Here is a 27,448-nt window from a genome sequence, read left to right as displayed (position 1 = left end):
AATCAACTTAAATAACCCTCACTGCAGCGGACACACACATTTCTTCATTTAAGTAGAATCTATTGACCACTAGGGATGGCAAGATTATTAGGTTATTAATAGATTATCGTCATTATTTAGGTCACAATGTAATTAAGTAACGACAAAAAAATTATAATCGTGACATTTTTGGAAGAAAATCTAATTGAATATATTGAAAAGTTACATTTTTTAAACTAAATTAGGTCTTTTTAGACAATGTGGCGATTTTAGAAGCAAAATGAAGTACTTCCTTCTCAGCCTTTCCTCACATTAGTTAACCTTAAATGTAAAGTGCTTTTTCAATCTTGCCATTTATTTAAAATTGATTTCATGAAGCAGGTCACACATTGAGGAGCTGTAAATGTGTGAAAACAAGCACTATATTGTTGTATTGGTCGTACTGTCAATAATCGCGAACAACCGTTACGCAATTTAGTTTATTCTCACAATAATATAACATTCCTATAATGACCACAAAACACAGGAACAAGCAGAAACCAATCTAAATACAGTAGCATGATACAATTTTTGTTTAAGTAACAGTTTTTTGCACCAATCCTTTTTCTTTTCTTTTTTTTTAAACTTTCTTAGTCTTTGCATTACACATTATATACATTGTTTCTTGCGTAGCTGAAGAGATTGACGCACATCCTGCAGCGTTGAAAACTGTGCCCCGCCACTTTGCGCCACATGTTTTTGGAGGAAAACCGACGGAGATTCATCACATCTTCAGCGTCTTTAATCCCGTGCGTCGTAATCACTTTTCGTCCGCGGCTTAAGTCGAGTGTTAAAAGCCGTCAGTTCCCTTCAGCACCTGTCATCGGCCTCATCAGATCGGACACGTTTGAGTTGATGGAACGATCGCGACGACAGCTTGTCTTCGCGCCCTTCCCACTAGACTTCGTAGCCTCCAGCCGCTTGAAAAGATTCTGCGCGGCCCAAAAAAAAGAAAAAAAGGTCTCGAATCTGTCCCGACGAGCTGTGCGTCCCGGTATCCACCCCAGGACGAGCTCTTTGTTTTTTTATCAACAGAAAACGTGTGATTATTAACCAGCTCTTGACTGAATGCTGGTAATTTTGTCCGATTAGCTTTAATTAAAGGGAGGCCGAGCGCGCTGCCTTGTTGTTGCTTGTCGCCTCGGGTCTCGGCGCTTCTTCGCAGCCCCGTAATCATCCGCTGAACACATGAAAGAGCATCACCTGCCTTTTCCACGCCGCCGAGCCTGGGAAGAGGGCTCTGGTTTCACTTACTCACACTGACTGGAATCGTTTGTTGGTTTGTGTTTGTGAATATATTTGGGATTTTCTTTTAAAATCTGGTTTGTCGTCACCGCAGAGTTGTTTGTTATAGAGACTAATGAAAAGGTTTGGTGTTCGATGCTGAGTTTGGCACCACATGAGGAAAAAAGTATTTGTACTGAACATTTTTAACCAAATAATGGTAAATATGCTGATTGAATACTTCTGGATAGTGTATATTTACCAAATAAGTGTACTATTGATCTGTTTTTACTTGATAATGCAGCTGTCTTTGTTCTAAAACGTTTTTTGGCCTGTATTCCAGACACAGTATTTTTCATAATAGTCGATTATTCCAATTCATAAATGCAGCTCGATAAACTTGTCGCTTTCTAATAGTTCACAGATTTCAAACCGTTCCTGGAGCAGTAGCATTTGAGAGACTGTTGAAATATGAACTGCTAAACTAACGAACATGACTTTGAATACTAATAAATATTACATGATATACCCGACTATAATCACTCCTTTTTTCATAGTTTTGGCCGAGGTGCGACTTATACTTATATTTATACTCTTATACTTATACTCCGGAGCGACTTATATGTGATATTATTTGGTATTTTCACACTTGCAACTGCATTTCATACTCCAGTGCAACTTGTATATGTTTTTTTCTTCTCTTGCCTTTTTTGGCTGGTGTGACTTATACTCCGGTGCAACTTATAGTCCGGAAAATACGGTAATGTAATGTTGTTTTCAGAGGACACAGGATGTTACGCTCGTCCTTTTGGTCGTTGCGTTTTGCTCATTGTGAACATCTAAATTGTGACATTGACTCGATTGTAATTCATATTCAGCTTGCCGTTTTAATGAGAATAAGTGACCTGATATTTAATTAAGTCTGTAAAAGAACTGTTGGACACGAGGGAAAGACAGAGTTTGCGTTTCGAGCTGTTCCTTTTGTCTTTTAAATTCTTCTTTTTCTCTTTAAATGTTTATTTTCCCCTCCCATTTCTCAATTTAATGTTTTTCCATTTCATCCATTGACGTGACTTCATCTGCCACGTGACGAGCTCCCCACCGTGCACCTTTAACATGTCACCGTGCCCTTAAATGGAGACGCACAAACCGATTAAACCCTGCCATGGTAAAGATAAAAGTAAAGTGATATTTAACCCCCACCAAAATCCTCAATTAGTAATGCAATACTGTCTACTTTCCTTCTTGTTTGCAGACTGTATGTCTCACCTGCCTGTCAGCACACACAGCCTGGGCTAAATTCCTTAAGTTCACAGACGTCCCGTGGACACCTCAGCAGCTCCCTGACTTTGCTGTAAAACTCTTGCCCTGTTTGCTGGCCTAAGTGTCTGTTTGTGATTATAAATGCATGATAGATTATTCAGCCTTTTCCCTGGATAAGCTCTGCTGGCTCCTGACATCTGTGGGACCACAAGAACTCATTCATGTGGGTTTTCTTCACTGCTCTGGAGTTTTCACAGTTATTCTTAGTTGCTTCTCTTCTCGGGCTGTATCGCTCAAGCTGCTGGTGTTGAGGTGCAACATGTACTGACAAAAGACAGACAGAAGTGATGGGATCCTCTAAACTTCCCAAATACTGCATCTACATGACTATGAATACATAAAAGTGCAGTATTTGTTACGGTCTTGAAAAAAATGGAACCAATTAATTTTAAGCTGTTTGCAGTAGTCCATGTGTATCTCCCATGTCCCTAATTTATTCAGAACATCCGTATTATTCACAACAATGAGCTTATCAGCGCTTTTTACAACTCTGTGAGGCCAGAGCGAGTTTTGTGTTTGTGTTTACAGCGCACTTCCTGCTTCGCGTAGAATCAAATGTTCTATAATTTGATGCAGACAGCACAGAACGGACTAATTTTCGCCTGAATAGCTGCTTATACAATATTACTGTTCTGATTTAATTTTATTACATGGAAAAATCCACTTTAACATTGCATTTAATATTCAAAAATAATTCAAACATGCTGAAATTAACATGATTTATGTGTATTACTTTATGTTTACATCCTGGTTCTACTCTTGTTTTACACAACTACCCTGAAGGTAAATAATAGTTATTGAAAAGAAGATTGAATTGTGATAAATAGTAGCACGCTATGCATAATAAAAGTAATAAAGTATGTTTCATTGTACCTCCCTTTTTGTCCATTACTGCTTCAATGTTGTGTGTAGTAAGCTCTATTTCCTCAGCTTTTGAGGAAACTAAGCTTCACTTTAAAGTCTTTTTTATCCTGGCTCTGTGGCTCACACGTGCTGCACAGTTGTTGTAATTACTTGTGGTGCCCCATTTGTTTTTTCTCCATCCTGCCACTGCACACAGTAGAGTTAGGTCTTTGGGGACCTATGTTTCCTGTACCTTTTACCTCAACTCATTGTTCAAAGTAAATATGAGCAATATATTTGTTCGAACATCAGTATTGATTTAAAATGTAGCACTGATATGTCATTCCCGGTTTGGGGTGTTCATGGTTAACCTATTAACTGATTAACGTACCACGACTGAGCAAACCAGAGTGACATGGCAGTATTTATGTACTAATATTAATCGTACAAGAAATGATCAAAAAAAAATGCACCGCTTTTCCAATCGTTCCAGTCAAGCCCTTGTATTGTCTTGCTACCTTCCACACTTAATCATGTATTTTGTAACCCAAGTCGCAGACGTAGGGGCTGTAAAACTATAATCTGAACCTTCTGTTTTCCCTTTTCTTTGTTGAGACATAGTCAGGAGGACACTATTCTTCTCTTTGTGTTTTATAGTCACTAAATCATCTGTTTGGGGCAATTGTACGGCCGTAAAGCTCTGTACAGCTGGCCAAATGTTTCAGGGAGGCAGTAATTAGAAGTTCTCCTCGCCGTGGAACTTCAAACGGCGGAGTTCACGGGTTTGTTTTCACCAATATAACGTTTGTGTTCTGTTAGCCTCGAGTCGGCGTGCGCTAAATCATAACCTCCAGTCCAAGTTCAGAGGCCAGGTTCCAGTTTCAGATTTAGAGTCTTGATGTTCCACAAGGCGCCAGTTGTACATAAGGTTTCCCTGGGATTCGTAGGTGCATTTGTGTCGTTTCCATAGTTCAAGTTTTCATTATGGAAAGAATTCTTATTTATTGGACCTGAATTCATCAAGTATCTCATTTGTCAACCAGTCTGACCTTTTCCCCCCTTGTTGTTTTATTGTTTTTAGCTGGCTGATTTATAAAAAGCCTTCTACAGTTTGAAGTTGCCGAGGACTGACTCCCTAGCTCTTGATCCTTTGATAAATTAAACTCAGTCTTTGACGATGTTCAGCTCATTTCAAACGGCAGTAGTTGGATCTTTTGGAGGAAATCTTTGTTGGTTCGTGAAGGATGTCGGATAAAACGCAGATGCAGATTCTCTGGTGGGAGCTGGGTCCGTTGAGCAACAGCTGACCATTTCAACACTCTTATCTGGTCATTATCATAGTTTCGTGCATCTCCTAAGCTGGGAACAAAACAAGAACATCTCACTTTTTATCCAAGAAGTGCTCTGTGTAAATTGTGTAAATCTGTATTGAATAAATATGAATATGTTGTGCATGTGGTGTATTTCCCAACATATCGAGCCATTTTTTTTGAAAGTAGATCAATGACACCACAGAGGTCACTCTACACAGTCATCATTAAAAAGTACAATACATTATTATTATTTTAGAGAATATTATTAATATAATAATATTTTAGAATTTTTTTAAAATAACCGCCTTAAAGGCAGTATGGACGATTTTTCGGCGATTTGAGAACTCAGGTGGAAGTGCGCATCTGCACTCACCCGTGTGGACTGATACAACACACACGTGCGTTTGTTTATTAGCGCAACGGATCGCATCGCATCTCTCGTCTCCCGTAGATTTCCGTCTTTTATGAGTCAACTCGAACAGTCTTTCTCTGTCTTTTGTCCCGCACACTGAGGGAACTATATTATGATAGATCAATGCGCTTAGACACGCTGAACCGTGCTGCTCATGGGGACGAGCCACACGTGGCTGTAAGTGAGTGGTAGGTGCGTTTTATGATTGATACGTGGCAGGACTAATCGGCAGTCCACGCCACCAGGAAATAAGACTCAGATTTGGGCCAAAAAAATCGTCCATTCAACTTTTAACAAATTAAAAGGGCTTTATTTTTATTTTTTCATGTTCTACAGTAAAATATGCTTTGTCCCAGTGCAAATCTATTTTAAAAGCAGCTCTTGATGTCAAAATGAGACCGCTTTGTGCTGTCTGCATCTCATCATGGAGCATTTTAATTTCCACAAAGATGGCATAATCTTAACTGTAAACTCTGCTCTGGGCTCTGAAAGTTGTGGAAAAACGCTTTCAAACTCATTGTGGTGAATAATTAACTTGCCGTAATAACTTTGAACGGTTTGAAATTAACTACTTCTGTTTGTCACAATTTTAATTCAGCAAAAATCAGGAACAACACCTTTAACTTCAGTTTGTGGGCCTCGTCATCAATTGTCTATCTTTGATTTTGTCAAAGAGCTGTTATCTGTGAAATATATGAATATTGGTATCTCTTGCTTCTTTTATCATCAGATAAATTAAGATAAATGTAAATGAATTGGGTCCACACACAGTAACTGAAATCCATCTCGTTTTCCTCAGAGGGCTGATCCTCGTCTCCGCCGGCTCGACTGGGAGTGGACGATGGCCCTGAACGATGCCAGCGCGGACCCTCCAGCCTTCACCAACGGGGGGCGCCACTCTCGCTCCTGCGGCAGTGGTCACTCGTCTCCTAAATCCGGCACCACAGTCTGCAACGGCCAAGACCCGCTAACGACAGCGTCCAGCGGCGACTCCATCACGACTGACAACGACGACGACAGTAGCAGCGTCAATAAAACACGAGAAAATTCTGAAAAAACTGTCAAACCCAAGCAAAATGGAAGCGTGGTGAAACAGAACGGCTCGTTAAAACACATCTCGGCACAGAAGTTGAGCAAATGCCAGCAGTCGTTGCCGCTCCAGCACAGAAGTGTTTGCTGTCAGCAGTGTCACATCCCGTCCACACTGCGATGTCCCTGTGGTCAGTCGGACTGTCCTCTGTTTAAAACCAGCCCGGTGCCCTGTGCCCTGGCCCCCGCCGGGAGCAGCCAGACCTGCCCCTGCTGCGCTCCGGCATGTACCTACCTGCCCCACCTCAACCCAACGCTCTGTGCTCACCAGCGGTGGCAGGAGCACGGCCACGCGCACAGGCCCAACATCAGGTAAGACCACACGATTCTGCCATCAAAGGAAATAGGGGTGCGCCAAAATATCGATATGGCGATATATCGCGATATTTACTACCGCAATCAATTATCGATGCATTCTCGTCAAGTATCGATCTTTTAACGTTGTAAAAAGCAGCTATAAATGGCAATTTTTGTCATTCTTTTGTTGAGACACTTCTTTGGAGTTAGCTAGGGGGCGCGCAGTGCAAGATTGGCTGTGGGCGGAAGAAGTTGTCGGACACGGAAATGCCGTCTGTAGAAAACAAAAGTGAGACACGAGACCATGGATCTATAATATAATAGATCCATGGTCTCGCGTCTCACATTTTGCGGGGGTGTGTTCTTGTATAACGCACACACTACTTGGCTCGACTGGGGAGGCAAACGAACTGCTTTAAACAGCTCAAACTCCACAAATTATACCCTGGAAAAAAGGTTCAGTGGTTCTGACATTTATTCTAATGGAAAATGATTTGACTTGAGTTTATGCTTAATTTTTTTGTTTTAAGATAAAAATATATTTTTATCTTTAAGATACAGTGCAATATTTATTTGTTGTCACTGTCAAAATTGTAAGGATTTTTAAAGATATTTGACTAATTCCATATTGAGCTAGGCAATTTTCCTAAAATTGATCCATCTCAATTTTTGATACAATTTTATTTGATCTCATTAACAACAGACAAATGTGGCTTTCAATATACATTTTCTGAACAAAAAATAGAGTTTTTATGATTTTCATTTGTCAAATTTATTCCTCCAAAGGCTAAATCTGCTCCAAACCACACCTTTACTGTCAGAGAATTAGATGTCAACCGAAAAGCATCACCAACAATTAGAAATGACTACATTTTGATCGTAATAAAAAATAAAATGAAAGTTATTAATTGCACAGCACTAGTTTCATACCCTCTCAACGTGGAAACCCCTGAACGTTTCCACGGTGCTGTCTGTTGGCGCTGTGTACTTTTGGGTCTTTTTGCTCCTGGTCGGCTCACGTCAGTGGAGTTTCTGCTTGTGTCGGAGCTTGTGTACTTGTTGACTGTAGCTGGATTCCCACTTCAGGAAACAGAGGCTCTCTCATTGCCCCACAGCGTACCATAAGCTCTCTGTGTCCGTCTGTTTGGTCGTGTCACTTCCATTTTTAGGCTCGGTGTGGAATCGGGTTATTTTAGATGCGGGGCCACTCCACTAAAATCGACACCCTACAGAAAAGCTGCGTTTGTAGGCGACTCTTTATTGTGTTTTTTAATTGTTGACTCGAAATTGGCATATCGTTTTTGTTAGAAGCTTAAAATATTGAAATGTTATTGCAATAAGACATTTTGAGCCTTCGTTTCTTGTTGAGGAGGCTGTGGCTGATACTTTGGTTTATTGCAGTTAGTTTATTATAGTTAACATGCGCTCCATAGGAATGAGCTAAATGCTTTTACACTCAAGTCCATAAAATACAGGAGTAATCCAGGGAACAGTTGGGCGCTGCACTTCAAAGGTTTAGTGTCTGAAAGGTTCCCTGCAGCCCAATGATGTGGAGTCCATAGAGTTCATCAGGCTCCCCTTTAACTCTTAACGCTTCAAACAGCTGCTGACACGAAGTGCTCTGCATTTCATTGTGGAAGTATCATTTTAACCGGGAGAGAAGCCAGGAGTGAGGCCGGGAGTGAGGCCGGGAGTGAGGCCGGGAGTGAGGCCGGGAGTGAGGCCGGGAGTGAGGCCGGGAGTGAGGCCGGGAGAGTGAGGCCGGGAGAGTGAGGCCGGGAGAGTGAGGCCGGGAGAGTGAGGCCGGGAGAGTGAGGCCGGGAGAGTGAGGCCGGGAGAGTGAGGCCGGGAGAGTGAGGCCGGGAGAGTGAGGAGTGAGGCCGGGTGTTGAAGCCCGCAGTTGAAGCCTGGAGTTGAAGCCCCCTGAAACCAGGACTACACTAAAAAATTAAAATAAGTCGAGATCAGGATAAAACCAGATAATTAATCCAGGTCTAAATGTAGACGAGATGTGACTAAACCACGATTTAACCTGTAAAATAATCCGGGATGCACAGATACTGATGGAAAATGTAATGAATTGGTTAGTGATTGCTTATTTACCAAATCAATACCATCCGATATTCCAATTAGCCATTTTAAGAACACAAACTTTTTACCATACCAACTTACCCAATAAGGACATTTTATACCTTATTTTAAATCTCAACAGACAGAATTCAGATTTCAATATTTTGCTGTAATGGGTGAAAAGCTAATATTAACTACCACTTTTAATGTAGACGTTTTGAAGTAGTTTTGAAGTTAAAGTAAGGTAAGTTTATTGGTTTGTATCGAGTAAAGGCTGAGTATTGGCATCGGAGTGGAAAAAGCTGGATTGTTGTCGTCCTAAAATGGACTAAACTACACCAGACTGTGACGTGTATGGCCTCTCTCCAAACAATGACTTGCTACACCTCACTATTGGATCACATGCAATAGGGCTGCGAGATTAATTGTAATCAAATCCAAATCCCCTTTTAAATGTCAAATGTAGCACAATATGCAACATTATATTCCAGCAGATTACTGTGTGGTAGGTCGCACTTTTTATACCAGCAAACACCATTCTACACAACCGGATCACGTAGTAATCTGACAAATGTATTCAAAGTGTATTTAAAGTTGTTCTTAACCCATCATTTTAACCCAATGCAGTCAGTTCAGTCGCAGCCGCTGTGAGTGGTGGTGAAAGTTGTGGTCTTTTGGTTCATGTGAATGTTTGGGTGGGCACGAATAGCTCCAGGATCTCTCACTGGTCAATCTAATGTGCCCACCTCCCACATTTCATTTGGGAGGTGACATTTCATGACATTTCATTGTCATTTTCCACCTTTTATACTACTATTCCATGTTTTCCTCTCTTTCCCGCTGCTCCACAGGGGAACGCAGAGCAGATGTGGCAGTGGTTGTACCCTGGGTCTGGTTTTGCAGAACAGGTCGCTCTGGTGCTGACGGGTTGAAATTACAGGCTAAATTTCCTTTTCGTCCTATCAATGTGTCACACTTGGATTTCTCGCTGGATTCAGGGACACGATTATCATTCCCGAATACCCCCAGCTAGTCTGTTATTTGTATTTTACTGTATAGATTTTGATTCCCTAACTGGAATTTGTTCCGTTAAAAGTGGACAAATCTTTCTCTAACCCATTTAGTCAATATTTATCAAAGGCATGTTATTTCAGTGCGTTGATAGTATAGGTATGTATAGGCATGGGCGAGGTTGACATAAATTAATATCTTGATAACGATATTCCAACAAAATGTGCTAAAATATGTCTGTAAATGTTTTTGTTTGAGGTTCAGTTATTGCTCAAACTGTGAACTGACCATAAAAGTACCCACAAAAGGTCAGAAATGGCATTTTATACCCGTGTTTTCTGTCTCTTTTTGAGGTATTTTGTAGTAGTTTTAATGATAGACTATATAATTGATATTGAAATGTTGCATATCTCCAAATGTAATCGTGATAGAATGCATTTTTAATATATCTCCCACCTTTAGATTATTAGATCACTGTGTTGATCAAACCGTGTACAGTGACAATAGCGGTGTTTTGCATCGTACATTTAGATACATTTAACGTAACGTTTAACATAGCTTAACATAACATTAGCTCTGTCCGATTGGTTTCTTCCAACAACGTAAAAAACACAAAATGGCCAACGTATTGGTTTACCCATCGACATTGGAGCGATGGGCAGTACTCTGTTACATTTACTTTTTTAAGAAATTGTACTTATTGGAGTGGCTTTCAAACGGCATACTCCTACTTGAGTAACATTTAGTTTGAAGTAACACTGCTCCAGAGTAAAAGTTTTGGTTCCTCTTCCCACTGTGAGTAAGTCTAGAAAGTTTTATGTTGACATTATTAAAGTATAGTAACATTTGTGTCTATTTTTTTCCATCTCTCCTTTGATTTTCTGCGTAATTGAAGGTTTTGTCCTTTTTTAAAATCAACTTCAATAGATAAATCACCTGTTTTGCCTAGACAGTAAAAAAAAATACTCTTATTTGAGTCATACTTTTGCCCAAACACTTTTTTACCCCTTCATAAGTGATTTCTTGGAGCACTTTGTACTTCTTCTCGAGTAACATAATTTGAAGTAACGTTTCTCTTACTAGAGTGCAATCTGTGGCTGCTCCACCCATCCCGGGACGCTGTAAAATGAGTCAACTGCACGACACATATCCCCCTGTATTCTCTGACAAAAGCACTGGGTCTGTTGTAACATTGAAGCGGTGAGTCACGTCGGTGCCACAGGGAGCATTTGAGCGTTTCAGGTATCGGAGAACTTTTCATTATCTGCGAGTTTCGGATTAGTCCCCCGGATTAGACCCGCTCCCCCGGCACCAAACCCACCGTCCCGCACACGACCGGAGCGGGACCTCTTAATGCACCTGTTACACTTCTGCTCTCGGCTTCAAGAAATATTAATCCATTCACAGAGATTAGCACTACCAAATGCTTCTATTTTTGGAAAGTTGCCACACACAGAAATCTTTCGTCACCGGCTAAATTCCTTCTTTTTCTTTCTTCTAAATAGTTTTGAAATTAGGATGTTTGTTTTGACATTGAGCGCGTCTGTTAAAAGCGTTATGACCGTGTACGCCTGCTTCTTTCTCGTAAGATCACCTTGTGCTGCCATTTTGTGTGGATAATTTAGTATGGAGCGGAATGTGGCGTCCTTGAGATTTCGTCTGCTTGGCTTCATGGACAGTCTCGTACAGTATGATGAATAAATATTACAACTCATTAAAGGTGCTGTATCTGATTTTTACGGTCTGAAATACCTGAAAAACAGATCTAGTTCATTTTAACCTATTTGACGCTGTCCAAACTTATTGCTCGCTTACCTAATGCCTTCAGAGCATCTTAATTATTCACCGCGATGAGTTTATAAGTGCTTTTTTATGACTTTCAGAGCCCAGTCACAGTAAAACTAACAAACATTAGGATGCTGAGAATAAAACACTATTGTTAGATTTATTTTCCACATTAAGAGCTGCTTTTATATTATCTATTCTGGGGAAAAGCAGATTATACAAGAAAATGTTTAAGTTCTCAGTGTCTATCCTAATTTATTACTTGGGGCTTTAATAAAATGCAATAGTTTAATAATTACATTTACTTTTTGACAAGATTTTTCCAGTATTTTCCGTGTATATACTATAAAAATAGCTTTGTTATTTTTCATCCCCAGTAAAGACATGTTTACAATTTAACACATTAATTGTTTCAGGCATAATATACTTTTCAGTCAATTTGATGACCTTGTAGAACTAAATTACTAAATAGTGGTCACATTTTGGCAAGTTTGCTTTTTTATGTCAATAGAATTGTGTCTTCAAACATATTAAGTTTAGGTTTAAGTTCAAGACAATTGTTTAAAACGAATCACAAAAGTGCAACAAATATCAACAATTATCGGTTCTTTTCGTCGCATTTTTTCGTACTATAAACTAAACACTGGATCCTCACATTTTGCATATCTTGAAAACAACATGCACGATAGTATCTGCTTTTTGAGATCCTGCCCACCTCTTCTTCACTCTGTGACCTTTGAAGCGACATTCGACTGTGATTGCTGTGCCCTCACCGCGACGCGCTAATCTGATTGTAATTGTGGACACTTGTCTGCAGATCCAAATCTTCATCCCGAGCGTGGCGTGCACTTGCGAACCGGCTCACTCCTGAAACCTGTTTGAGTGAGGGCTGAGCTGCAGATAAACAGAGTTATGCGTGTCTGCGGGCCATCCCCTCTACCAGTGACCTGCTCCTACCTGCAGAGCCCGGCGGACCCCCTCACGCCATGGCGGGTCAGCCGGAATATTTGACCTCGCCCTCTCTCTCCCAGCGCCAACCGCCTGCGCCTTCCTCTTGTTTACCCCAGCTCATAGTTTAGCTTAGATTCATGCCTCGTCAGATCACACAAATTCCAGTTGCCCCCCCCCCCCTCAAAAAGGTCATTTTTTTTATGATCTGGAATGAGGTGAAATTCTCAAGTCTGTTGCTACAGGAACGTAAAAGCTGTATGAAAACATGACGACCTCAAAGTCCAGCTCAGTTCGTCACCGGTGATTTACCGGCGCTTTATCAGTCGGGAAAGGTCGAAGCGTTTTTGAAGAGTGAGCGTCTGCATGGCCTCAGCGTTGGTCCATAGTTAAATATTAAGTGAGATGGTGTTTTTGTCTGTGTCTGGGAGTTCCCCCGACTGACACAGGGATAGGCTGTCGTTCCGTACAGCTTATGACTCAATAGGTGAGGGGAGAACAGTCAAGAGAGTGTTCAAGGTATTTACAATTTTCCTACTATTCCACCCTGAGGGAACCTACGCAGGCACGTGGAGAACATGCAAACTCCACACAGAAAGCCTCCGCCCGGTTTGGGAATCCTACCAGGGACCCTCATGCTCACCCTTGTATTATTGATACTGTCCTTGCAAAATCTCATCAATAGTTTTACCAATCAATGCATTTAAATACGCCTTATTAAAACAATTTTGTCTCTCACATTTCTACAATGACCTTGTGACATATTATAGAGCCCTGTGTAAAAGAGTTAGGGCTGCAACGATTAACAGGGAATACTATTGATAAATAGATAATCATAATTTTAATTTTATTTAGTAATTGTTATGTAGACTATACAGACGCAGACATTAAATCAAAATTCTGGGTTTCATCAATAATTCACTTCGTATATATAATATATATATTAAGTATATACAATTGACATAATTGTTTGACTAGTCAACAAAAAAAGGAACAAAATCCTCGTGTCTTTTTTACTTTTAAATATTTTGATAATCAGTATCATTGATCTGGGCTACACAGACTTTGAAAAATACATTTTAAAATAAAGACTTAAGTATTAATGCAATTAAAATGGTAATAAAATAATAATAATCTTATTTTGAACATAATTTTACTTTTTTGTAATCTAGAAGCCTTCAGTCACCTTATTTTCACTTGTATTAGTTTAAAATATATTTGTATTAATCGCCACATACAATAGAAATCATTGTTTGACTATTGGCCACTAATAATCCCTGATTAAGATAATGGTTAGCTGCAGCTGTAGTTCAATGAGGCTCAGAATATGCACACGTTTTGGTTCCATGTGTTGTGTGAGACAGCTGCACTCTTTATTTCACGGTGTCAGTTTGACAAGGCTTTGCAATTTATCACAAATAACAACTGTTTGCATGGCTTTATGACTGGGCGTTCTGCCTGAACCTCTCTTTCCCAAATAAGTTCTTTTGGAACACTCCTGTTTCTCCTCAGCAAATACCTGCATGAACGCATCCCTTTTATGCTGATATTTTCACGGGTTTGTCTTGTGAATATTTTCAGTCTGCACAGTGTGACTTTGGCACAAGCAAATCAGGCCTGTTCAATGTGATATTATATTTTATCTTTTTAGGATCACCGATAGGGCTGAATGATTTTGGAAAAAATATACAATTGCGATTTTGATTGCGAACATGATTCTTGTCAAATTTTACAATTGAAACACATGAAGACTGAAATAAATAAATCACATGCATTTCTGAACATGTTTGTACGGATCTAAACTACAGCATTAGCACTTTTCAAGCAGAATGAGACAAGATATTTAGTGGTTTGTGGAGGAAATTATGGTTAAAAAAATAGCAGCTTTTACGATTTTCTAATTTCATCCTTTCATATTGCGATTGTGATTAGATTGCGATTCATCTTGCGACCATTATCACCAACAACCTAGTATAAAGTTTACATTACTGCTTACTTTAAAAAAATATATATAATAAATTGACTAAAACTAGCCACATGGACATTTTTAATCTTCTCCACCAGTATGATGGCATGTTTTGTTCTTGCACCATCCCGGTATTGTGTAAGACGTAAACAAACCCACAGTTCCCCCAGTTCCTCTGCCTCACAGCCCGAGGACAGTGTTTTCAGCGCGTGCATAACCTGAGCTGCAGCAGGTCAAAGTGATGCCCCGGGACACGCTCCATCTGCCACGCTGACACTTACAATGACAACTGCGCTAACTTATTGGCCTTTTGACGTTTGGCTTGACACAATTGGAGAGGGGGATTGAGGTGATGCATGAAATATTCTCCAGTTATGGGTTTAAACGTTCTTGCAGTGCTTTTTCTCCTTTTAAAGTGTGTGCATCAGCTTCAATTACTGAGATCCAGACTCATTTCAAACCCCCCTGCACTAGTCGTTGCATACTAACAAAAATATATATACCGTATTTTCCGAACTATAAGTTGCACCGGAGTATAAGTCGGACCTGCCAAAAAATGCATAATAGAGACAAAAAAAACATATATAAGTTGCACTGGAGTATGAAATGCTGTTGCAAGTGTGAAAAAACAAATAATATCAAATATAAGTCGTTCCATAAGATAAGATAAGATATTCCTTTATTGTCCCACATGGGGAAATTTCATTGGTGCAACGCAGAAATGCATCGCAGTTCCAGAGTATAAGTATATAAGTAGAGATGTAAGTATAAGTCGCACCCCGGCCAAAACTATGAAAAAAGGTGCAACTTATAGTCCGGAAAATACGGTATGTATTTCTTAATTATCTCGATGACAATATTCAGGCGTTATTACGATATAGGCTGTGAATCTACCCAAAAAGTCCAGAAATATCCCATTATACTTAGAGATGACACTGCTTTGTTATGATTATATTCTTTTGCAGTTTATTTTGCAGCCTTTTTTAATAGACAATTAATGGACAATGTACTTGATATTTCTCCAAAACAACACTTTCGATATCATCCATTTTTCGATGCATTTCCAACTTCTGCTCTGCGCCACAAACGATCATATCGTACTCAAACGCTGAGGTTAGTCATGGATACGGTCGTCCAGGTACATCACACTGTTGTTCAAGAAGCGTCGTTTGAAACTTGGAGTTCAAATGTTTGTTTAATATACTTTCTCAAACATCTCAGGATTTATAGAAGGACTAAACCAGGACTCGACTTAGCCTAAGCTATGCTGGTGCTAGTTCCGACAGTTTCAGAAATATAGCTATTGGGGAGATATATATAAGATAAGATAAGATATTCCTTTTATTGTCCCACATGGGGAAATTTCATTGGTGCAACGCAGGTAGATACAGAGGTAGATGGAATAATTGATAATATTGCAAGTGCCGTTTTGGAGAATTATAGTTTTAGAATATTGAGTATAATACATTAAAATGAGCTCAAAAAGAGACAAATGTCTAGTGTAAGCTACCAAACAAGGGTATGAAGTGATATTTCTGCCCTTTTCTGGTTAATGTGATGGTCCACTCACATTGTAAGAGATATTTGAATCTCTACAAAGACACTTACAGACGCTATTTAGTTAGTTAATAGAATTGTTAGAATATCATCTGAATATTGTTATCAAGGTAAAGCTAAAAACAATTTTGAGGTATTAATTTCTTTCCATATCACTCACTTCTATAGTGCAGGCGGTCAGAACAAACGCTGACCTGGGGCTCCGGTGTCCTCAGACGTCCTGCAGCCAGACAGAGCCGTCCCCACAAAGGCTAAGTGCTGCTCAGATTGATGGTGCGCTGTGATGAGCTAATAATGGAGCTAGGAAAATGGTGGCGAGTGAAAAATGAACGTTTGACAGTGAAAAAGCTCCCGTCTTTCCACTGAATAAGATGAAAAGGCTCTGTATCATATGTCACTAAAAGATTGATGACGGAAGATTATAAGTTCTGAATTATACGGATACATCATTTTTATTTTTTTATCATTTTCTGGCCAGAAGGCTTTATTGGAAAGGAGCGTGAAATGTGGAGTGCGATGGCGGGGACATTTGATCAAGGGGGGGTATAGGGATGTCAAGCTTATTCGGTTAATCGATGATTGTGATTATACAGGTCAGGACAGTAGGAATCAAAAAATGTTAGAAGCTAAATTAAGTCTTTTTACTTCATTCTATAGTCCAGACCAAGACCCAAATGTAAATAACTTTTTTTTAATCTGACTGTTCTTGTCATAATTTAACTTTATTTTGTCATTCAGAAAGTTCGATTGCATAAACCCTGCCACAAACTTGAGGAACAATAACATGAACATTAAATATTTCACTTTTGTTTTGTTACATTCTCTGTAGGTTGTCCCGTATGCTGTAGGTTGTCCCGTATGCTGTAGGTTGTCTCGTATGCTGTAGGTTGTCCCGTATGCTGTAGGTTGTCCCGTATGCTGTAGGTTGTCTCGTATGCTGTAGGTTGTCCCGTATGCTGTAGGTTGTCCCGTATGCTGTAGGTTGTCCCGTATGCTGTAGGTTGTCTCGTATGCTGTAGGTTGTCCCGTATGCTGTAGGTTGTCCCGTATGCTGTAGGTTGTCTCGTATGCTGTAGGTTGTCCCGTATGCTGTAGGTTGTCCCGTATGCTGTAGGTTGTCTCGTATGCTGTAGGTTGTCCCGTATGCTGTAGGTTGTCCCGTATGCTGTAGGTTGTCCCGTATGCTGTAGGTTGTCTCGTATGCTGTAGGTTGTCCCGTATGCTGTAGGTTGTCCCGTATGCTGTAGGTTGTCTTGTATGCTGTAGGTTGTCTTGTATGCTGTAGGTTGTCTCGTATGCTGTAGGTTGTCCCGTATGCTGTAGGTTGTCCCGTATGCTGTAGGTCGTCCCGTATGCTGTAGGCTGTAGGTCGTCTCGTATGCTGTAGGTTGTCCCGTATGCTGTAGGTTGTCCCGTATGCTGTAGGTTGTCCCGTATGCTGTAGGTTGTCTCGTATGCTGTAGGTTGTCTCGTATGCTGTAGGTTGTCTCGTATGCTGTAGGTTGTCTCGTATGCTGTAGGTTGTCCCGTATGCTGTAGGTTGTCCCGTATGCTGTAGGTTGTCTCGTATGCTGTAGGTTGTCCCGTATGCTGTAGGTTGTCCCGTATGCTGTAGGTTGTCCCGTATGCTGTAGGTTGTCCCGTAGGCTGTAGGTTGTCCTGTAGGTTGTCCCGTATGCTGTAGGTTGTCCCGTATGCTGTAGGTTGTCTCGTATGCTGTAGGTTGTCCCGTATGCTGTAGGTTGTCCCGTATGCTGTAGGTTGTCTCGTATGCTGTAGGTTGTCCCGTAAACTGTAGGTTGTCCCGTATGCTGTAGGTTGTCCCGTATGCTGTAGGTCGTCCCGTATGCTGTAGGTCGTCTCGTATGCTGTAGGTCGTCCCGTATGCTGTAGGCTGTAGGTCGTCTCGTATGCTGTAGGTTGTCCCGTATGCTGTAGGTTGTCCCGTATGCTGTAGGTTGTCTCGTATGCTGTAGGTTGTCTCGTATGCTGTAGGTTGTCTCGTATGCTGTAGGTTGTCTCGTATGCTGTAGGTTGTCCCGTATGCTGTAGGTTGTCTCGTATGCTGTAGGTTGTCTCGTATGCTGTAGGTTGTCTCGTATGCTGTAAGTTGTCCCGTATGCTGTAGGTTGTCCCGTATGCTGTAGGTTGTCTCGTATGCTGTAAGTTGTCCCATATGCTGTAGGTTGTCCCGTATGCTGTAGGTTGTCTCGTATGCTGTAGGTTGTCTCGTATGCTGTAGGTTGTCTCGTATGCTGTAAGTTGTCCCGTATGCTGTAGGTTGTCCCGTATGCTGTAGGTTGTCTCGTATGCTGTAAGTTGTCCCATATGCTGTAGGTTGTCCCGTATGCTGTAGGCCTCGCTGATGTTTCCCAGTTGCTTTTCCACCACAGCCGACCTCAGCTGATGAACGGGGGCCTTTATAGAGACGTTACTCTGACTGACAGCCCGTAGCGGTCGGCAGCAGCGTCAAATCGCGGCTAATTCTTGGGATCTGTGCACGGCCGTATTTCACTCCCCAAGAATTCAGCGAGTGGCAGGTGCAACCAGAAAAGGCTCAGCGCAGCAGTGGTGGCTGTCATCGAAACAGTCCTCAAACACACGGACATAGACACAAGCCGACAACTGTTCACTGCACAGCCGACCATTTGTAATTCTGGTTTGAGGTTATAAAGCTATAGATTATGTTTGCATCCACTGGCAAATCGTCATTCCCGACATGCATCATCTCTTGCCTGTTCTAGTGATGTATTGTGAGAATAAACGTCCTGATTCTACAGTTATTTACTATTATTGACACCAGGTTCAAACAGACATTTTTTCAAAAAAGCTTCTAAAATGATCGCGATAAAGATTTTTATTATAATGTAATGTGACCTTTAAATGATTAATGTATGTATATTGTATGAATGAGAGCGTATTTGTGAGAGTGAATGTGGTACAATGGCTGGAAATTAGCCTATGGCTGTAATCCGGTGTGTTTAAAGCATGTATGTACATTAACACCCACTATCTTGTCCAAATAAATAAACAAATGAATTACTGTATTTTCTGGACTATAAGTCGAACCGGAAAAATGCATATTTGCGAAGAAAAAATATAAATAAATTGCACTGGAGTATGAAATGCGGTTGCAAGTGTGAAAATAACAAATAATATCACATATAAGTTGCTCCGGAGTATAAGTATAAATAATAATAAGTCGCACCCCGGCCAAAACTATGAAAAAAGGTGCGACTTATAATCCGGAAAATACAGTAATTAAAAAATAGAGATGGACTGATGTGGGTTTTTGCAAGGCTGATGTTGATTCGGAGAAACTTATGGCCGATAAGATCTGCTGATATGTTTGGGCCGATATGTATGGCTGATATTTTTCAAACTTCAAACTCAGCCAGTGCTCTGTTTTACAAACCGGATGAGAGAACTGCATAGTCTATTTTGTACTGTGCCCTCTTCACACTAAAGTATTTAAATTTAAGCTTGATGCATATTCTTGAGGCAGCATGTCGGCACAAATAAAATGTGGGGATCTGCTGTAGATTTAAAGCAGATATATATGCTAAAAAGTGCAAATATCGATCTGATATTCTGTTATTATATTAAGATAAGATATTCCTTTATTGTCCCACATGGGGAAATTTCATTAACGCAAGATCAAAATAAATAAATGAAAATAAATACCATTACATGTGATCACGACAGTAATTGCACATGAATATGTGTCACGACGCCACATGGATTGCACATATTAAAGGACCTATTTAACATCCCTAGCAGGTTCCTTTCTTGGACATTTTCGATGCATGAGAAGTCACTTTCCCCTACCTTCAGTGTACGGAAAACGGCACAAATAGTAAGACATCCTCTTTTCAGGAAGGACAGGCTGTGTGAGAAGTTGCTGGCATCAGTTTGTGTTGGTGGATGGAATGTGTGCTCTCGGATGCTCTGACCCTGTTGTCATTACCTAATTTGATGCCAATAGATTGTCGAGGAATACGTGTACTTCAAGGCTGCCTCCTCTCCCCGCTCTTATTCTTATAAAGATGTTGCTTTGATAACGATGGTATCTTGAGTATTAAGTGATCCATGTTTCCGTGCAGTGGTTTCAGCCCAGTGATAATGGGGGCAGTGTGTCCCTATTCGACCCCAGTTTAACCCCTGTGCTTTAACAGCACAGGCCTCAGTGTTTGTTGGAGTCTGTTAGAAACACGATGCCCTGTAAATGACTCTATGGGGGCTGATGGACTGCAAAAGAGGCACTCTCATTTCCTTTGCTTTACCCGCCGAGCTTCACCAAGATTTATGTATTGGAGACAAATTATTGAGCCACAGATGACATTTGTGTCTCATAAAATATGTAGTTGTGGTAGTGAGAGTGGTAATAGTAATCTTCTTCACCTATAAGTAAAAAAGCATTTTGTGAACGTACTAGATTAAAAAAAAAAAACATATAAAACCACAAACATTTGGAGAACGTAAATCACATCTGACGGTAAAAACAAAACAAAAAAGCCAATGTTTTATTTCGTATTGTTAACACCTACAGCTTTTGTCACTTCTACTTACTCTACTCAGAACCTTTACTTATTGAATAGGAAAAAGTACCCAGCCAAGGTATAAAAAGCTATAACCTAGCAAATGAAACAGATTAGAAGTAGCTAGTAGAGCTCTCAATCACATAGAGACAATTTTCACTTTCCCTTAATAGTTTAGTAATGTATTGAACTATATCAGAAGCAGTGTAAGACAACATGGTAACATTAACATGCATTTATATTGAATATGACATTCTATTGTCTAAATGCTATTGTTTTTATTAGTATCATGATATCAAAATTGGTTTAGTGGCTCAAACATTACTTTTAGTATCTAGTTGCTGGTCGTGTGTGATGTTGTGGTTGTGTCTAGTGCCCTGGCGCTCTGTAGAAGGCCCATTTCACGGCTCGGGCTCGGCTGTAATTGTGTGCAGCGTTCCAGTGTGCCCTGATTAGCCCTGTGCGCTGGTCGTCTGACGGTGACACTAATGGTCCTGCTCTGACTTAAAGAGCTTTTCATGAAATATTTACCCTCCATCTGCTGACGGTTAACCCCAGCACTCCCTTCTCTGATACTTTTTTCTGACCAACAGGCTTTCAAAATGGCAATTATAGACTTTTTCCAACGGTGCTAATATAGGGATTGAGTTTAAGAAATTATATCAATTATATCAGCAATGCACCTGTGAAAGGCTTAAAAGAAGGGAAACTTGCAGTATTATCTTCCAGATAAAGGTAACGTCTTACAGTACAGTTCACGTTTTGTAAATTACTTGAACAGCTCTTCTAAATTAAACTGAATGGTTTGTTTACCCCCTCATATGCTGACTTTATCTATCAGGTAAAGTAATAACATTTCCATGAAGACAAGCAGGTGGCAAATCCTCCACAAGAAAATGTAAATAGTGCACATTTAAAGTCTATATAGTGATATAGTGTGCTTGGTAAGTCCCGTATTCATTCGGGATTAAGTGTAATAGTTAATGATGTTTGATTAGTATAGCATGTTTCTCTGTTTCTTTTGACACACAGCTTTTCATCATGGCTTCCCCATGGTCTCATGTTGTTTTGGGTCTTTGTAGTCGGGTGTGGTGTTGTTTTGGTCTGGTCTGAGCTTGGGCTTGTGGCTCAGTCTTCCTCTGAATGTGCGCGCCGCTCTCCTCTGTCAGCGCAGCGTTGAGTGAGCGCCGCCGTCCCCTGTTTACCTTATTAATTAGCCCAGTGATCCAGAAACACTCTCCCTCTGGTTAAATAGAATAACACAGAGGGGTTAGCGAGGGCCGCACCGGGGGGAGACGCAGGGGGAGAGGAGGGGTCGACACAGAGCTGGTATTTTTTCAGTTTGCTGTCAGGCGCAGAGTGATCAGAGAGCCAGAGGAAACTGAACTTTGCGGGTCGTCTTCCTGCTGAATTTAGAACCTCTGTGATCAGCTGTCATAATGGACACTGTCTGCAACACGCAACACGCCACATCTCCACATCTCTGACCTGTAGACCCAGATGCTCCTCAAAGGCCTGGATGAACTCTCTACACTGTATGAAGTGCTCCTCAACTGCATGATAGATGAACCACCCTCTCTCCTCCTGTGTAGTTCTGGCTAACCCTTTGTGTCACGTCTGATCATCTTTTTCTTGAGTTTTGCTGTCCAGTATAAGTTAATTCAGTGACTAATTCAGTGGCTTAGTAGGAGACCATCTGCATTCACCCCAAAAAATCTGGACAGGAATTGAAATCAGATTTGTGTCAACTTTACAAATGTATTTTACTATAATTAAGTCTGGCATTTTAGGGAAAATCATCCAGAATGATGAAGGGTTAATGTTCTATTTCGGCCCAACAATACTCCCACCTCTTATACTTAAAAGATGTTATTGAGCCTGAGCATCTTTAGTGGCTAAGTTTAATTCACAGAGGGTGCAGGTCGTGAAATTCACTCCCATTTTGAAAACCTTGAGACATATTGAACGCATCACCATGGAAAGAGTATTTGGACTTTTATGTAACGATCGCAGCCATTTTGACAGATTCTTGAGCCGTCTCATCTTTGTCGTTTGAAAAGGCCAGTCGTGGCAGGTATGTTTTTCATCTCTCCCGTAATATCAGCAAGGTTCAGACTGAGGCAGTGCAGAGAGAAACTCAAAACAGACCTTTGGTAGACAAACCATGTTTTGAAAGCTGCTTTTATGAATCTTATCCAACCATTTCTAATACGTCCTCTCCCCTGTGCGAGGCTGCATCTCTGTTCTCAGGTCTAGTAGTTCAAAGCCTTACATGGAGAGCCGGCAGCGCATATAAAAGAATGATTTTAGCGTTTGTGACTGCTCCTTTGGGCTGTGGTTCAAATGTGGAGCGAAAAATGTGCTTTGCATTAGCTGGTCAAAGCGGGTCAAAGGGCAGAGGGAAGTAATGGCAGAGTCGCAATTATTTCAAAATAACCTGCACCTTGTAGTTATTTTAACCCAGAATATTTTTGTAATTATACTGTTTAACTTATTATTAGTGGTTAAACTGTGGTGAGCAGTAAAACAGTGCTAGTACTGCTAAAGCATTGTTGCTTTAGACGTTAAAGGTAGTAGTATTTATCATTATACACAAAAGTATTAAAAAAGAGACTATTCTGATTGGATTGAAATGTTTTATAGTTCTGCTTCATTCACAATTAGACATGGCAGGCAAGTTTATTTGTAGAGCACAATTCATACACTTTCTCTTTGTTTTGCCAAAGACGATTGTTTCAGGAGAAAGTTGTTTTGCATCCACAAACTGATCTGTTGGATGCAGAGACAGAGTGAATCTACTGGTCCATATTCACCTGCCGACAGTGAAACATAGATCTGAGTGTCGTCTGCATAATTGTGATAGGACACATTTTCACTGCGTATCAACTGACCTAACGGCAGCATGTAGAGGTTGAACAGAAGGGGACCCAAGACTGACCTTTGGGGCACTCCACAGGTCAGGGTCATGTGGTCTGAGACACAATCACCAATTTCAACAAAGTACTTCCTGTCTTCCAGATAGGATCTTCCAGATAGGACATCACTTTCTATAAATTGTCCAGCCCTAATTTGAGCTGTAGCGTGTTGAATACATGGCTTACATGGCTCATTACAGATACAAATTAACTGCTAAAGTGTTTCCTTCTGCCATCTTATCTTATCTTATCTGCCATTTATCAATAATAATATCATGGTTTAGGATTATTGTGTCATTGTTATAAATTAGTTTCTATATTAGTGTTGTCACAATACAAAATTATTATTTTTTAGTTCAATAGACTAACATTCTGAACACAAGATAATAAGAGTACTTTCTTTTTTTTAACATTGTGGTTCAAAATCATTCTAAAACTGTTCTCGGAAGGTCAAATTTTGTCCTGATTTTGTTTTAGCATCGATACTTCATCATTGATCAATTATACCTTTACTTTTGAGCGCCCTGTTCTATATTATAGTTGGCATAGTGGTCATGACAGGCCTCTTGCCCTGAGCCCATACGGTTCCTCACTTCCTCTGGCGTCGGCCCTGGCCCTGTCCCCCGTCTGTCTCGGCAGCAGCAGCAGTAGCCTGTCCAGATCAGGCGCTCCTATCTGATCCGCTCCTTCCTGCTCCCTCCTGGATCCGGGAACACAGCACCTCGTTCCGGACGCTCCCCCCGGTGTTCCCCAGAGTGCCTGACGAGAAATCCAGACGGCCCCACGACCAGCAGCTGGAGCGCTACCAGGCCATAATACTGAATGAACTGCACCGTATGAGGGGAACGTGTACTCAAACAAATGTACTGTTCAAGCAGCAAGCTATAACTTTAGTACTCTTCAATTTCTGTTTTTAGACTAATCTTGTATACTTCTCTTGAACAGCAACTAAGAATAAGCTTCAAACTCCTGATAAGAATAGTAGCTGGCAACAAAACCCTTACGGTCTTAAAGGTTCTTTGTTTAGCATTTTACAATCATAAAGTATTGATTATTAAACTTTTAAATTAGTAATTGAGTTGTCACGATACTTAATTTCCAACTGATCAACCTCAAGATTATTGCAAATTTTGTCCTGTCCATGCATTTTTTTTGGTCAAATGTGTATCTAGTTTCAATTCTAGTTTTAGTATTGATTAGTATTTGATTTACCCTTAACCCTGTGATGGAAAGTACCAGAGTACAATGGAACATGATGTTTATTGTCTGTGATAAAAGGAATTAAAAAGGTGTACAAAGAAGGGAATCTTGCAGTGTAATCTTCCAAATAAAGTCATGAAGTGATATTTCTCCACTCTGAGGTAACTTCTTAAAGTACAGTTCACATTTGTATTGTACTTGAACTGCTCTTCTACATTAAAATGAATGGTTTGTTTACCCGCTCAGATTCTGACTTTATCTATTAGGTAAAGTAATGACATTTCCATGGAGACAAGCAAAACACTCAAAAAGAAAATGTAAATTTTGCACATTTAAAGTCACCTCTAAAACCTTCTATTGTCATGATTTACTTTAGATGCAATAATATCTGATTTAAATACAACATTGACCCGAATCATATTCACTAAACTTTGATACAAAAACTCACTCTGTAAAAGAAAAGTGTGCTAATTGCAATGGGAAAATTCGATTTACCCTAAAAAAAACACACACACACACAATAAACACTGATGGAAAGTAACAAAGTACAAAAGAAAAAGTAAAATTTTCATTATCTTTGCTTGAGTTCCGGTACATTTGACTGCAGATACTTTTAACTTTTACTTCACTCCTTTTGAGAGCAGGTATCTGTACTTTCTACTCCTACATTTTTGAGCTGGACTGAAGCGCGATATCCTGCTTGAAGATTTTTAGTTGGAGATATAAAGTTAAAGAAAATCCCTAGATAAATTAAGTTATAGAGTCAGTCAATAATAAACATAAACATTATAGCTTTGTTAACGGCTCAAACCAAGACTGATCAGGGCCTCAACGTGAGCAAAACTATAAATAAATCTGCCTTTTTTAACATCACTTATTATTATTGCATTGTATATAGTTTGTTGCAATATTGCTGACTATTGCTTTTGCCACTGTTGTCAATAGTGATACTTTGCAACATTTTGTGCAGACCTAAACCAAATGCCTTTCAATATAGACAATAATATTCAGTCCTAATGTTGGTTCTCGTACGGTCTGGAGTTAAAGGCGTTTTCCTGAACTAGAAGAAACAGAAGTCAAGTATGTAGTTGCATTAAGCTTAATCACTTAGTGAACAGGAAACAAATCTAAGCTAAAAAAAAGTAAATCGTGACTGAATGCGATCTGTTCTGGAGGCAGCTCAAAGGGTAGCGGGTTTGGGTTCGCATGCGGCTAAAAAATGTTGTTATTAAAAACATTATTGTTGCGTTTGGGCTCACGCTGACATCCTCCTCAGATCTGGTTTGAAATCCCCCAGGATCACACTCTCACTGAGGGGAATTATCAGCCGTACGCCCCTCGCCAGGTACCACCGGCGAGCGCCCGAGTGACATCTGTAACGGATTTGAAGGAGTTTGGAAAAAGTTGGGTTTTGACGGCGCTGTCGGGTTTAATCGTCGCGGTCGCGCACGTACACAGCGCTGAATGACTGTGCCTTTTGTGCCGGAGTTACAGTTTTACCGTTGAGTTTATTCATTCAAAAGACTAACTACAGTATCATAAAGCAAATAATGAATGAAAATGCGTTTTTGAGAATGGTAACGATTTGATATCTGCCCCTTTTTGCAATTCTTTAATTAAGTACAGAACAGACTTGTTACATTTACAGGGTTTTTTTGTCAGTATTTACAAGTTGTATTATTCAATTCAATAAGATAAATAATGAATATGTCAACCAACAAGCTGGAGAGGATTGTCACAGATTGTCCCGTACTTTTTAGTGTTTTCTTGACGTCGAGTGTCGAATTTTGACAGCATCTAATTCGTTGTAAAAACGACTACGGTGCTTCTGGCAAAGGAAATGACATGGTAATAAATAAAAGGCATAATCTATGTCTTACCGTCCTGTATTGGCTGTTACTTTGGCTTGAAAATGTGAACCTGATTTATCTTCTTTGTGTTTTTCAGCCCCGTTCGTCCTTTTCGATTCCCCAAAAGGTAAGAGCTGATGTTTGCCTGCTCTGCTTCTGTTCTGTCTCCATCGTCACTGCTGTCATCCCTCTGTCTGCACATGGCCTTTGTTCACTCACACGCACAGATAATCACGTCACAAATTATTGTTTAGCTATAATCATGGTAATTAACTGAAAAAGAACGCATGGTAACATGTTATTTGACTATAACCTTCATATAAACCTGCCTCATTAAGTACAATGTAATAACAAGTAATAATTAATAATTGTAATTACTTGTTATTATGTGTTCATTCATTTTTTATAATAATAATAATAATAACTTTTATTAATATAGCGCTTTTCAGTGACCCAAAGACGCTGAACATAATAAAAAAGGGGGGGTATTTACAGACAGGGGGGGACAGCACGCACAATACACATTAATATACAGATAAAATGAACAAGACAGAAGAAGTAGAGAGAAAAAGATGGAGATGTAACAGGGGGTAGAAGAGTAGGCAGTGGGGTAGAGGAGGCTAGGGGTAGGGGAGGTCATAGGCTTGGGTGAAGAGGTATGTTTTTAGGCGGGATTTGAATGTTGTGAGTGAGGGAGAGTGGCGGACAGGTTGGGGGAGGGAGTTCCAGAGTTGGGGTGCTGTTCGGGAGAATGCTCTGTCGCCAAAAGTTTTGAGTCGGGATGTTGGTGCAGTCAGGGTGAGAGAGGAGGAGGATCGGAGAGCTCGGGTGGGGCGGTGGGGGATGAGGAGGTCAGACAGGTAGGGGGGGGCAAGGTGGTGAAGAGCTTTGAAGGTGAGGAGGAGTATTTTAAAGTTTATGCGCTGCTTGATGGGGAGCCAGTGGAGAGAGCGGAGAACGGGAGTGATGTGATCACGGGACCGGGTGTGGGTGAGGAGGCGGGCAGCGGAGTTTTGGACCATTTGGAGTCTGTGGAGGGAATGGGAGGAGATGCCAGTGAGGAGGGAGTTGCAGTAGTCGAGGCGGAAG

The 27,448-nt window shown here is 40.5% G+C and overlaps 1 protein-coding gene across 2 annotated transcripts in view; it reads left to right on the top strand.

The window, feature by feature from the left end:
* The window catches only part of disp1 (dispatched homolog 1 (Drosophila)), a 76,431-nt gene that overhangs the window by 41,038 nt on the left and 7,945 nt on the right, over positions 1 to 27,448 (top strand). For both annotated transcript variants that reach the window (XM_072443889.1, XM_072443890.1), the window contains exons 2-3: positions 5,933 to 6,534; positions 26,457 to 26,486. In XM_072443889.1, the coding sequence (XP_072299990.1) occupies positions 5,975 to 6,534; positions 26,457 to 26,486 (590 nt within the window). In that variant the 5' untranslated portion in view covers positions 5,933 to 5,974. The remainder of the gene's footprint in view (positions 1 to 5,932; positions 6,535 to 26,456; positions 26,487 to 27,448) is intronic.

Source organism: Eucyclogobius newberryi, unplaced genomic scaffold (genome assembly GCF_026437365.1).
Source record: "Eucyclogobius newberryi isolate DKJ021-1_F unplaced genomic scaffold, fEucNew1.0.hap1 SCAF_1, whole genome shotgun sequence".
Classification (NCBI taxonomy): Eukaryota; Metazoa; Chordata; class Actinopteri; order Gobiiformes; family Gobiidae; genus Eucyclogobius; species Eucyclogobius newberryi.
This window is presented reverse-complemented; position numbering and strand designations above follow the sequence as displayed.